The 13,447-nt window shown below is 51.0% G+C and overlaps 1 protein-coding gene across 1 annotated transcript in view; it reads left to right on the forward strand.

Annotated features, from left to right (window-relative positions):
• The first annotated feature begins 999 nt into the window (after positions 1 to 999).
• The window catches only part of tlk1a (tousled-like kinase 1a), a 17,468-nt gene continuing 5,020 nt past the window's right edge, over positions 1,000 to 13,447 (forward strand). The window contains exons 1-17 of the mRNA XM_084688781.1: positions 1,000 to 1,240; positions 5,896 to 6,029; positions 6,166 to 6,237; positions 7,801 to 7,839; positions 8,251 to 8,326; positions 8,412 to 8,455; positions 9,147 to 9,242; positions 9,723 to 9,806; positions 9,899 to 9,991; positions 10,207 to 10,317; positions 10,579 to 10,715; positions 10,902 to 11,090; positions 11,677 to 11,743; positions 12,142 to 12,239; positions 12,693 to 12,774; positions 12,868 to 12,959; positions 13,311 to 13,400. Coding sequence (XP_084544907.1) covers positions 5,901 to 6,029; positions 6,166 to 6,237; positions 7,801 to 7,839; positions 8,251 to 8,326; positions 8,412 to 8,455; positions 9,147 to 9,242; positions 9,723 to 9,806; positions 9,899 to 9,991; positions 10,207 to 10,317; positions 10,579 to 10,715; positions 10,902 to 11,090; positions 11,677 to 11,743; positions 12,142 to 12,239; positions 12,693 to 12,774; positions 12,868 to 12,959; positions 13,311 to 13,400 — 1,499 coding nt within the window. The 5' untranslated portion in view covers positions 1,000 to 1,240; positions 5,896 to 5,900. The remainder of the gene's footprint in view (positions 1,241 to 5,895; positions 6,030 to 6,165; positions 6,238 to 7,800; positions 7,840 to 8,250; positions 8,327 to 8,411; positions 8,456 to 9,146; positions 9,243 to 9,722; positions 9,807 to 9,898; positions 9,992 to 10,206; positions 10,318 to 10,578; positions 10,716 to 10,901; positions 11,091 to 11,676; positions 11,744 to 12,141; positions 12,240 to 12,692; positions 12,775 to 12,867; positions 12,960 to 13,310; positions 13,401 to 13,447) is intronic.

Raw genomic sequence — 13,447 nt, forward strand, 5'->3', positions numbered from 1 at the left:
GTGTTGATACAAAGTATGGAGAATGTTATTGATTTACTTAATGCACACACACTTACACACACACAGTTTTTAAACTGTGGATGTGTAATATTGATTACAAAAGTGGTGTCTTTTGTGTACAACAGGCCAGTGCTTGTCTGAGAATTTCTACATACGAAGAGATGGAACTTGTGTTTATTTCTTTACAAAAGGTAGAAGTATATCGTATGGTATTGACACTTGTCTAATCTGAGTTAGAAGTGTTTTTCCAATCTACAATCATGGTATTGTTCTCTTTGTCTCTCCATAGATGAAGTCCACCGTTTATTTACCAACTCGGGATTAGAGGAAATTCAAAATCTTGAGGACAGGCGACTACAGGTGAACCGAGGAAAGAAAGTTGTAATGCAAAGAGTGTGGATGCAGAGCAAGTTCAGAAAACCACATCCACCATTGTAACCCGGCTCCATGCTTTTCTGCTGCACTGTCATATTTGTCTGTTTAGAATATTGAGCTCAAAGATGTGAAGAAGTAAACCATTAATGGCAGGTTGTACAGGTATAGAAGTAAACTCCTCTGTATTTATTCTGCAAACTGGTGAAGTAAATATTTTACACTCTTTAAATCGTGTCCATGAATATCACCTTTTTTTTTTATCTACCTCTAACCAATTGTTTAGTTAGTTTTTATAGAAAACAATCAAATAATTGGAACTTATAAGTAGCCATATATAAATGACATATAAAGCATTTGGATGTTAATGGTGGACATCGATTTTCTTTGTTCGACATTGTAAGATTGCAAGTGGCACTTAAGTCAATAAGCTAAGTATTGAAGACATGTTGAATACCTGGGGTGAGACTGGGGTCCATGTCATGAACCTCGCGATAATATTTGCACATTTTGCACACGACGTATGACGTGCATGTTAAGATTACTCCCGTACAATACAGGGCAGTGAGGGCACTGAAGACGCACTGCAGAGGTGTGAGGTTTGTATCCAAAATGTGAAATTAACGCATTTGTCGGGTCACTGATTGCGGCCATATGCATGTCTAATTTGCGAGATTTCAACAGTCTCGGGATTTAGTTGCCACTGATTTCACTTGTTTGACATGTCAATTCAAAAAGTAGCTTGATGAGTGTCCAAAGTATCAGTGGAAGTTTTGAGGGAAGCCATCTTGGTCCCAGCTCTCCACGTCCCCAGCGCAGGGGTCGCTTTCTCAGCAACATATCACGGCTGTGGTGAAGGCTAAGGAAGGTACTGTACACATTATTATTGGACAAAAAAGCCAGTTTTTAAATTTATGAGAGTTGTGTTTTGGTTTGTAAAAAGAACCGCTTTGAAATGGATTGCAACTGACTTAGCAAGACTCGGGTGAATACATGGTGGGCAGCTTGCAAGTCTACCAGCACCACTACAGCAGCAGGCTAGCTAGCTTTAAACACTAGCTAGTTAGTTAGCTTGCTAGCCTGGGTAGATAGATGGCTTTGAAGAAGATGTCTTGTTCTGGCCAGTAGGTTTATGAAGTGAATTTAGTTCAACCAGCAAGCCTCTATGTAGCCAGTTTACTAGCCTATTGTGGATACGTATGATTGTCGGCACAAACTAAGGTGTTTGATAAATCCGACCTGACAGAACAGAAGCAGTCTGTGACTGTCTAGCTAACGTTAGCTTGCATCGAAAGGTAGCCTAAGCTAGATAGCTTGCTAGTTATCACTTGTTTTCTACAGTAAGCTAGCTAGCAAAAACTAATATATCTGATTAAAACATCGTCGGGGAAGGTGGGATAGGTGGACGAGCCAGCATGTTATTTTATAAGCACAAGTTAATGCAATTTGCTCTGATATTGATTAGTAGTAGCCAATAATATGGGGATGGATGGCTACTAGCTAAATGTTAGTAAGCCCACCAGTTATCTGTTTTGCACTCATTACAGATGACATCTGAGCTAGACTATCATCAAGTTACTCCTATGTAATAAAACATATTTTAGATGAGACTGGGTTTGACGTATTCAGCGTTGCACAAAGTTCTGGGGGTCATCTTATTTTCCATGATCACTTTTGGACATTTGGATGTTACAACTTCTTATTGTGTTACTGTGTAATGGGGCAGGTCATTGATAAGTAGATTTGGGTGGACGGTACTAGTTGGCCTCCACAATCAACAGCATGGTATAGGAGACACTTTGGAGTCAGGCTTAATAGACCAGCAGAATAATACCCCATAGATAGCCTATGTTCTGATGTTCTTTGTTGACGTTTGCCCCAATATGTACAGAAAGGTTTGCTATCTGGAGATTGATAGTCAGTGGGTCTCTTTAAGCCAATGGTAGACAATTCTTGAACAGTCCACAGTTGTGTCAGAACAGCAGAAGGAATGTTGTGTATTCGAATCAGTGCTGCACCTATTAGCACTGTACAGGCATTCTCCAGCCGAGGTCCTTAGTGCTGCAGGGAAATTGGATGCATGACATTTGACTAACAGCTTCTTTGATGTAATATCTCAAATAAAAAATGTAGGCGGATATTGTTGTGATGGCTTCAGCCAAATTATTTGTTTCATAATGAATGGCATCACTTGGTGGGAGAAAAAAAACCCAGCTGTCTCATATTAGGCATTTTAATGGCTTTCCAAGTGTCAGTCATAAACAGGTGGACACACTATGCTGAACAGCATGCAGCTAAAATGACATCCACTGCATTCTAAGGGTTCACCCACTTGCTTGTGCAGGGGCGTGAGTTTGGTGGCAGGGAGAGTATTGAAATGATATTTATGCAGAAATTCCTCCTTACCAGGGAACCAGTGTTACTCTCTTCGCTTTCCTTCAAGTCCTTGTGTTCCAAATATGATGTCTAGACCTGATGTTTAGACTGTAAGTAGAATGTAGTTGACTTGAGTTTTTTTTTTTATTCCCTTAGTCACTCCCACCTTATAGTCTATTTTCTGTGACTTTGGAAATGTCCCAAAGAGACTAATTTAAATGGTTCCACAAAGCTCAACTGTTTTTCTCTCTGTGTCAAATAATATTGTATCCGTGCAATGTGTAGACTAGATCATTTATAGTTTACATTATTATTAAATACAGCATTTTCTTTGCTGCATTGTACTACTTGCATGACATTTCTCAAGTTACCATGTTGCACTGAAATATCCACAGGCAACAGTCTTGCAAGCCAAAACATGACAGAACCCCACACAGCCTGTTACTCTCACTAGAATTAGCAGACGATGAATTAAAATTTAAATAAAAATGATAAAAACGTTTTTTTTATTTACTTCATTGTTAACTATCAATTTCAATATTGGGATGTGGAATAAAGGAATTAAAATAATCTCAGGTCGGAATCCTCACATTTACATCAAATTTTACATGACATTTTATTCATTTGACAGATGAAGAATCAGCAGTGCATACTTCTAACAGTAATCATGGCCATTAGAGCCAAGGAACTGTGTATTTACCAGGCACAGTGCAAAACAGTTCCCTTAGCTTGGAGAGGAGTTGATGCTGTGTAGGCGAACCAGTCGGCCTGGACGTGACTCTGGGAGAGATCAGGCAGGGTGTGCTGTAGACGTGACTCTGGGAGAGAGCAAGCAGGGTGTGCTGTAGACGTGACTCTGGGAGAGATCAGGCAGGGTGTGCTGTAGACGTGACTCTGGGAGAGACCAGGCAGGGTGTGCTGTAAACGTGACTCTGGGAGAGAGCTGGCAGGATGTGCTCTGGACGTGACTCTGGGAGAGAGCAGGCAGGGTGTTCTGTAGACGTGACTCTGGGAGAGAGCAGGCAGGGTGTGCTGTAGACGTGACTCTGGGAGAGAGCAGGCAGGGTGTGCTGTAGACGTGACTCTGGGAGAGAGCAGGCAGGGTGTGCTGTAGACGTGACTCTGGGAGAGATCAGGCAGGGTGTGCTGTAGACGTGACTCTGGGAGAGAGCAGGCAGGGTGTGCTGTAGACGTGACTCTGGGAGAGAGCAGGCAGGGTGTGCTGTAGACGTGACTCTGGGAGAGACCAGGCAGGGTGTGCTGTAAACGTGACTCTGGGAGAGAGCAGGCAGGGTGTGCTGTAAACGTGACTCTGGGAGAGAGCAGGCAGGGTGTTCTGTAGACGTGACTCTGGGAGAGAGCAGGCAGGGTGTGCTGTATACGTGACTCTGGGAGAGAGCAGGCAGGGTGTGCTGTAGACGTGACTCTGGGAGAGAGCAGGCAGGGTGTGCTCTGGACGTGACTCTGGGAGAGAGCAGGCAGGGTGTGCTGTAGACGTGACTCTGGGAGAGAGCAGGCAGGGTGTGCTCTGGACGTGACTCTGGGAGAGAGCAGGCAGGGTGTGCTCCCCTCACAGCTCCACGTCTGTCACCTCCACCCCACAAATGAGCCAACATGGCCTCCATCTTGGGCAACGGCACTGGTGGGGCCGCAGGTTGAACTCATATAACATGTTTATTAGCCTCCCTCCTCTGCTCTGCCAGGGTGTGGTCTCTCCTCTGCTCTGCCAGGATGTGGTCTCTCCTCTGCTCTGCCAGGATGTGGTCTCTTATGCATTCAGGTAGGGAGAAGCACGGCATCCCGAGCTGTCTCTGGGAAAGTTGGACACTGGATACTGTAGAATGTGATCCACTGTGAGGGGGGAAATGAACGAGCAGCGCCCTCCACACATGCATGTATCAGAGTCGATCAGACAGCGGGATACCTGCGGTGTGTGTGTGTGTGTGTGTATTTGTGTGTGTGTGTTTGGGGGGGGATTTGTTTGAACTATTTCTGGCATCGCTAGGTGGATGCGTAGCCTGTGTTTCGACTGTGCACAGGGACTACTACCACTGAAGTCACCTGCCTAGCGGAGGCTCAGTAGGGAGGCTAGGGGGGATGGATCTGTGGTTGTGATCTGCCAGCGGAGGAGTTACAGAAGACGTATACAGCTCTGAACAGGTGCTGTGAGACCTTTGATATCTCTCCAAAATGGAGGTCTGTAGAGCAGGGCCTCGCCTGTCACCAGCCCCCACAGAGACCCTGCCTGCCATCTGGGGGATGCTCCAGCGTGTGGAGATCCCACGGGGTCTAGAGGCACAGGGGCCGTCGGGATGGTAACCTGCTAGAAACACGGCGCCCGTGCTTTATCTTGTTGTTCCTTTCTCGGCTGTTGCTTTAACAACGACGCTTGTGAGTTTGACTGTGTCCCACCCTTCATCAAATCCCATATTCTGCAGCACGGGCCCAGTGGAATAGCTAGCCTGTGAATGTCATTTGAATGTGGTCATGCACTATATCAGGACGACGTTAAGGGAAGCGTCCTGAGGGCCTCCCACATCAGACGTGAACTCATATAGCATGTTTATTACCCTCCTCAAGGAAACTCCTCGGCCTTTGTCGGACAAGGGAACCATCTCCCCACTTAACAGTTACTCCCTTATTTTAGCAGCAAGAAAATCTTTTATACCTTGTAATGCTGTTATTGAACAGATTATCTGTCTAGCCGCGAGGAAGACCTGAGAGGGGGGGTCTGTCTTGAAACTAAGTCCAAGTTGAGCCCGTCGGCTTTTCACCATGTTGAGATCGATCCCAACCAGTAAAGTGTTTAATTTGCTCCCCGACACATCCCATCATGCTTGTACTGATCCCATGCTTGAAAGGTGTTTACGGCTTGGGATGGTGTCCCCGCAGCCTGCGTCCAGACGTGACGTCTGGGTGTGACGTCTGGGTGTGGGGTTTTCTCCTTCTGGAGAGTGTTTACCAGACAATAATGTACAAATATTGTGTCGATTTAGCAGGTGCCTTTATTCAAAGTGACATACTGGGGGTGGGTGGGGAGGGGGGAGATTTGAACCTGCGATCTCTTCTCCTGCTGTCAACCAAACGCTCCACTGCAGAGCTCCGGCCGGTGTCCGTGCGCTGAGGTGTTGTCGTGTCCCCTACCAGGCACCATGGAGGAGCTGCACAGCCTGGACCCCCGCAGACAGGAGCTGCTGGAGGCTCGCTTCATGGGCGGGGTCGGGGGGAGCACCGGGGGCAGCACCGGGAGCACCAGTGGGGGAACCAGCGGGGGAACCAAAGTCAGTAAAGCCTCCCTCCACACCCCTCACGCCTGGCCCTGGAGATGGGCCTCGGTCTGGCTCTGTCTGGGGGACTCGCTGGCCCTGTAATTTGTCTTGACGGGTTTCTTTCTGGTTTTTTTTTCTCATCTCGCAGGGCTTGACGAACAACGAATGTTCAAACCACAGTTTTGGAAGCCTGGGCTCGTCGAGCGACAAGGAGGTGGAGGTAAGGCCCTGCGTCAGAGGGGAGTGTCCGGGACGAGCTGGAGCTCCTGCAGTTCTGTCTGGATGTGGTGGATCCCTTGTTTGGGTCAGACCTAGCAGGGGAGGGGAGGGGAGGGGAGGGGAGGGGAGGGGAGGGGAGGGGAGGGGAGGGGAGGGGAGGGGAGGGGAGGGGAGGGGAGGGGAGGGGAGGGGAGGGGAGGGGAGGCGGGATTGGGGCCCCTCTGGCGTGAAAGCCAAGTGTAATCTAAGATGGAGCTCTCGTCTAGAGGGGGAGAGGAAATGAGTGTAAACGCTCTGCATTTTTGTGACGCTCTCCTCGAGCTCTCCCCCTCCGGTGTCACACAGTAAGCCTCGATCTGACCTCGGCCGCGCCAGGCCGTCCTGCTAGGGTGACGTGACCTCGGGGGTCACCGTCCCGCTGATCTGGCCCCCTCCGTCCCTGAGCCACCTGGGTGCGACGCCCCTCGTGTCGACAGCAGGGCTGCGTGCAAACGGCAGCGCCTCCACCACGCTGACGTAGGAAAGTGTTGGTGCTGAGACCATCATGTGCTCCCTGGCGGGGCCCTGTGCGGGAGGCGGGGCCCTGTGCGGGAGGCGGGGCCCTGTGCGGGAGGCGGGGCCCTGTGCGGGAGGCGGGGCCCTGTGCGGGAGGCGGGGCCTGTGCGGGGGGTGTGATGGAGGAGAGAGAGAAGGCTGTCTCGCGGGCCTCTTCTGTCGTCAAGCTGCTGAACGTGCAGACTTGTCATTCACACAGATGTCGTCCCCCCTCACACACACACACACACACACACACACACACCACACTCTCCCTAATTATGAACAGCAGTGACAGACTCCATCAGACCAGCACCTTCCCCAGGCCTCCCCATAAAGATATGTTGCGGGGAGAAAGGACCCTAGAAACCGTGTCATCTGGATTTCTGGCTAGTCTGATCTTCCTTGTTGATTTATATCATTGTGAGTGAGTTATTCACTCTTTATCTGTTGGTGTAAATGTTGTTGACCTTGTTTCACACATTGGCTACATGATCGCTGAGTCACTGTGCGAACCGTGTGGATGTTGTTGGTTTGTAACTGAGCCAGATGATCCGTCAGACACCAAAGGCTAGTATCATTCAGATGCAGCAGCTTGCTGTCTGCTCGCCTACCAGCAGTGTATAGTGTGCGTTCTCACAGCCAGTGCCCTAAAACTGACAACAATGGCAGTGTAGGTCATCGATGCGCTTCCCCCTCTGTGCTTATGACATTTTTGCATTTCCACCTCATTAAGTTTTTCATTACGATTAATCTCTGTCAAAACAAGCTAATTATAAACAAGTTTAGTCATGGTTTTCATTTCATAGAATCTTTCAACTCTCTCTGTCTCTCTTTCAGTTAATCTCTCTCTTTCTTCATCTCTCTTTCTCTTTCTTCATCTCTCTCTCCCTCTGCCCTCCCTCTCTTTCTCTTTCTCTTTCTTCATCTCTCTCTCCCTCTGCCCTCCCTCTCTTTCTCTTTCTTCATCTCTCTCTCACTCTTCCCTCTCTCTCTCTCAACCTCCTCTTCTGTGGCTGTGTGATTTCAGGGCTCAGAGGTGAAAAGAGGGAGCTCTCCTGCGTACTCGGTAGGTAGCGAGCGACTTTGTATTCACTGCTGTCTACCATGTCAGTTACTGGAGCTCCAAACTGCTCTGCTCTGTCTGCTATCTACCATGTCAGTTACTGGAGCTCCAAACTGCTCTGCTCTGTCTGCTATCTACCATGTCAGTTACTGGAGCTCCAAACTGCTCTGCTCTGTCTGCTAGAATCCCATGAGCAGCTGTCTGTCACAGGCATGGCTGCAGATCCTAGACTCGCACAGAAACTTGGATAATTTGCTGGGGGACTCTGGTTCTGACGTGTTGTACAGTCGTATCTAGTCTCACACGTCGGGGCTGTGTTGATGTGGAACATGGGAGCGTTTTCCTCCCTAGCTTGGGTCACGTGTTGCTACGTCCTCGTAGCAGCGATTGGCTAAATGACTTGTGTTGTGACAGACCCCCGAAAAGAAACAGTCAGAGTCGTCCCGAGGGAGGAAGAGGAAACCTGACAACCAATCAGAGAGCAGCCAAGGTAGGTCCTGGTGTCCAGCATGCCTAATGTATCCCTGCCAAGCTTGAAGTTGGTCGCTAATTTCTCTCTTCCATCTCTACCATAGGAAAATCCATTGGACGAGGCCCCAAGATCAGTGATTACTTTGATGTAAGTGATTATTTCTCAGAGAGGAAAGCTTGCTAACTGGGGGTGGCAGGGGCAGAAGAACCTAAGAAGCGTGTCGAGATGCAGCCCTGCTACCTGATTGGATCCAGACCGCGCCCTGACGGCGCCCCCTGTCACGCCCGAGGGGCAGGTGGTGACGTCATGACAGAGGGGCGGGTGGTGACGTCATGACAGAGGGGCGGGTGGGGACGTCATGACAGAGGGGCGGGTGGTGACGTCATGACAGAGGGGCGGGTGGTGACGTCATGACAGAGGGGCGGGTGGTGACGTCATGACAGAGGGGCGGGTGGGGACGTCATGACAGAGGGGCGGGTGGTGACGTCATGACAGAGGGGCGGGTGGTGACGTCATGACAGAGGGGCGGGTGGTGACGTCATGACAGAGGGGCGGGTGGGGACGTCATGACAGAGGGGCGGGTGGGGACGTCATGACAGAGGGGCGGGTGGTGACGTCATCACAGAGGGGCGGGTGGTGACGTCATGACAGAGGGGCGGGTGGGGACGTCATGACAGAGGGGCGGGTGGTGACGTCATGACAGAGGGGCGGGTGGTGACGTCATGACAGAGGGGCGGGTGGGGACGTCATGACAGAGGGGCGGGTGGTGACGTCATGACAGAGGGGCGGGTGGTGACGTCATGACAGAGGGTCTTCCTGTGTCTGTTCTCCTCTGCAGTTCCAGGGAGGGGCCGGCTCCAGCCCTGTCAGAGCGCCCCCCCCGGCCCTCCGCTCCCCACAGAACTCACATTCCTTCTCAGCTCAGGGTTCCTCGGTGAGTAGGCCCTGTCCACCTGCATGAAGCTTCTCTCTGCCCTGGTCCTCAGGACCGCCTGTCCTCCTGCATGAAGCCTCTCTCTGCCCTGGTCCTCAGGACCGCCTGTCCTCCTGCATGAAGCCTCTCTCTGCCCTGGTCCTTAGGACCGCCTGTCCTCCTGCATGAAGCCTCTCTCTGCCCTGGTCCTCAGGACCGCCTGTCCTCCTGCATGAAGCTTCTCTCTGCCCTGGTCCTCATGGCCGCCTGTCCTCCTGCATGAAGCCTCTCTCTGCCCTGGTCCTCAGGACCGCCTGTCCTCTGTGTATGATCAACATCTCCTGTCTTAGTAGACGCAGTGTGGTTTCATTCAAGCCCTTGGCATATACCATATCCTGTCTCACGGTGTACATTTGACATGTTATGAATTTAGTAGACGGTTTTATCCAAAGGCACATTCGAGATCAATAACTGTTTGAGATGTTGTTCCTCCTGTTTCAGATCCGGCAAAATAGCTCCTCGCCCACTAGTCTGTCCTTCGGGGATGTGATGCATCCGAAGCAGTTAGCAATGAAAGGTGTCCAGGTAAGGCCGGCTGCAGCCCAGCTAAGGAGCGTTCCCATGCTACGTGGATGCGTCGAGCGTGCCGTAAAGCCCCTTTTTGGTGACTATTGCAGACAGACCTCACGGGGCTGAAGTTGGCCGCCCTGGAGAGTACTAAGAACCTGGACCTGGAGAAGAAAGAGGGAAGGATCGATGATCTTCTTAGGGTGAGCAGTTAGGACCCTCTTTCTCCTGCTAGGAGGATGTCTTTTAGGATCGATACTTGAATTCCCTCCGGGATCAATAAAGTGAATGACGATAAACCTCCCTTCGGTCAATTGTTTGCTTATTAGTTTTTTTTCTTCTCTTAATCAATGTAATGTTTAGTTGTGATATGGTGAAATGTAACCTGCTTGTAAACTAACTGTAATTCTCTCTGTAGGCCAACTGTGATCTCAGGAGACAGATAGACGAACAACAGAAATTACTTGAAAAATACAAGGAACGCTTAAATAAGTGCATCACCATGAGCAAAAAGCTGCTCATAGAGAAGGTAGTCCTTGGTTTTTTTCACAGATTTGATAGCATGTTCCTGTTTGTGTGAGGTGGCTTCCTGGGTAAGGCTTGTACCACTGTAGGCTAAGGCCTTGACCAAAGGGGCCCGGGTTCGATTCCGGCCCCGGCTGTATTCCCACGTCCTTTCTCTCGCTCCCTGCTTTTCCGTGTCATTGACAATCAAATATGATGTGACCTATATATCAGTGTGTGTGTGAGGCAGTGACTGGTCGTTAGTGCTAACGCTTCTGTTCCCCAGAGCATCCAGGAGAAGCAGGGATGCAGAGAGACCAGCATGCAGGAGAGGCTGCGTCTGGGTCACTTCACCACCGTGCGACACGGGGCCTCCTTCACGGAGCAGTGGACGGACGGCTTCGCCTTCCAGAACCTCGTCAAGTGAGCTCCACCCCCAAAACACCCTCGTCCGCTACCGTTACTCGCCCCAACGCCTCAGCTTGGCTTTCCAAACCAAAATGTTAGCGTTGTTCGGTCCGGACGCACAGAGAAAGGGAGATTGATTTTGTGTTTAAATGTTAAACGGAGTCTGTCCGTCCCCCGTCCCCCCCGTGTCTTAATTTGCAGGCAGCAGGAGTGGATAAACCAACAGAGGGAAGAAATCGAGAGGCAGAGAAAACTGTTAGCCAAGAGGAAGCCTCCGTCTGCCAGCAGCTCGCAGGCCCCAGCCTCCAGCTCGGAGCCCAAGCAGCGCAAGGCCAAAGCCCTGAACGGGGCGGAGAGCGACCCCTTCCTGAAGCCCAGCCTGCCTCAGCTGTGAGTCTGCCGCCGCCCAACACGCCACAGCCAACACCAGCCCAGCTCCAGGGCGGCGCTCTTAAGTCAACGTCGATATTCTGATCGCCGTGCCGTCTTGACTTAACATCAGTCTAAAGACGCGTGTTTCTGCGGTCGGGGATGTGAAGCGGGTCAGGTTATGTCCGACCAACCAGATGTAGAGTGCTCGCCCCTGTGGTGGGGCGCCTGCTCGCCCCTGTGGTGGGGCGCCTGCTCGCCCCTGTGGTGGGGCGCCTGCTCGCCCCTGTGGTGGGGCGCCTGCTCGCCCCTGTGGTGGGGCGCCTGCTCGCCCCTGTGGTGGGGCGCCTGCTCGCCCCTGTGGTGGGGCGCCTGCTCGCCCCTGTGGTGGGGGGCCTGCTCGCCCCTGTGGTGGGGGGCCTGCTCGCCCCTGTGGTGGGGCGCCTGCTCGCCCCTGTGGTGGGGGGCCTGCTCGCCCCTGTGGTGGGGGGCCTGCTCGCCCCTGTGGTGGGGGGCCTGCTCGCCCCTGTGGTGGGGGGCCTGCTCGCCCCTGTGGTGGGGGGCCTGCTCGCCCCTGTGGTGATCTCTTGGTGTCTCTCCTTTAAAGGTTGTCCCTTGCGGAGTACCACGAACAGGAAGAGATCTTCAAACTGAGGCTGGGACATCTGAAGAAGGTCAGTTCTGAGCTGAGCAGTCTGGAAGGTCAAGACGACATCAGCCCACCTTTGCAGTCTTTATAGGTCATTTTGTTCAAGCCAATTAGATAAGAATCACCCATCCCGGTCCCTTAGTCCCTGAAATCGAGCTGCTTCTAGACTCCGCTCAGAGCGTCTGCGGGGGGGGATCTCCGGAGATGTTGCCAGGCTTGTCCTTTTATGTGTTAGATGGGAGTCTGTGGTTGATTGAAGTGTTTGTTGTTTTCCTGGTGAATAAGCATCAAGAGTCGGCCCCGGAGCCTCTACCAAGTCAACCGTTAATATTTAATATGCGGGTTGTAGGAATGGGTTTGAATGAGCGCTGCGTCCTGTGGTCGCTCCTCTGACGTTTGTCTGTGGGCTTGAATGATTCACAGGAGGAGGCTGAGATCCAGGCCGAGCTGGAGCGTCTGGAGAGAGTCCGCAACCTTCACATCCGGGAGCTGAAGAGAATAAACAACGAGGACAGCTCCCAGTGAGTGTGGGGGCAGGGGGTAAACCCGCCTGACCTCAGGGCTCGTCAGACATGTCTATCGGTTAGGGAGCCTGTCGCAGGAGAATCCGATTCCTTCTCACTAACGAGGCGTCCCAAGGGTTGTTAATAGGCGGAGTAAGCTGCAGTTATAACTAGCCTGATGATTAGAAGGAGTTTAGATGGAAATATGCTATTTAAGTTTTCTTCCCTAATCAAATCAAATGTATTTGTATAGCCCTTTTTACATGCAAGCATGTCACAGAGGGCTTCACATACGCCCATAGAACTGCCCCTCAACCAACCTAAACCCTCAAAGGCGTTAACTAACTACCTGCGTATGTTAATCCATTGAATATTCTACGGCTTAATTTTCTACTAGTGTAGGTGTTATGTGTTTATGTGGAGCGATTTTCCAGGAATATTCAGATTTTCCGGATGTGCTTTTGTCCAAAGATTCAAAGACCATCCAACGTTGAATGAACGATATCTGCTGCTACACCTTCTGGGAAGAGGCGGCTTCAGTGAGGTTTACAAGGCAAGTTCACCCATCTCATCAGCCTCTATCAAACAGCTCCCTTCTCATTTGTGAATGGAAGTCGTTAAACGACGTTGTGTCGCTCTGTTCCAGGCCTTTGACTTGATTGAGCAACGGTATGCTGCTGTGAAGATCCACCAACTCAACAAGAACTGGAGAGAGGAGAAGAAGGAGAACTATCACAAGTATGAAGGGGTTCAGGTTGCCTTAAAGAGCCTCGTCTTCAGGGGAGAAGGGAGCGTTCTTCTGTAGCATGTCCTTTCATCAACCTTTTATACATTGTGCGGGTGTGTGTCTTTTCTAGTCTTTAAAAAAACCCTGGTAGAAGATCTCACTGCAGATCTCAGGTGATATTTTCCTGCTGCTCTCCTGGTTTACAAGCACATTGTTATTCCGCTCCGTAAGCGGAGGTGTCTGCTCATCAAGTCAGTCAGGTGGCACCTCCACCCTCCATCCGCCCGGGCCTCCTTCCCCTGGTTGCCCATGGTAACACGTCATGGTAACACGTCATGGTAACACGGCATCCTTGTCCGCAGACACGCCTGCCGGGAGTACAGAATCCACAAGCAGCTGGACCACCCCAGGATCGTCAAGCTCTACGACTACTTCTCACTGGATACTGACACGTGAGTGCCTTCTACTCCACCCTACACCAGCCTCACACCACACCATC

Source organism: Hypomesus nipponensis, chromosome 23 (assembly GCF_054491055.1).
Source record: "Hypomesus nipponensis isolate SF chromosome 23, ASM5449105v1, whole genome shotgun sequence".
Lineage (NCBI taxonomy): Eukaryota > Metazoa > Chordata > Actinopteri > Osmeriformes > Osmeridae > Hypomesus > Hypomesus nipponensis.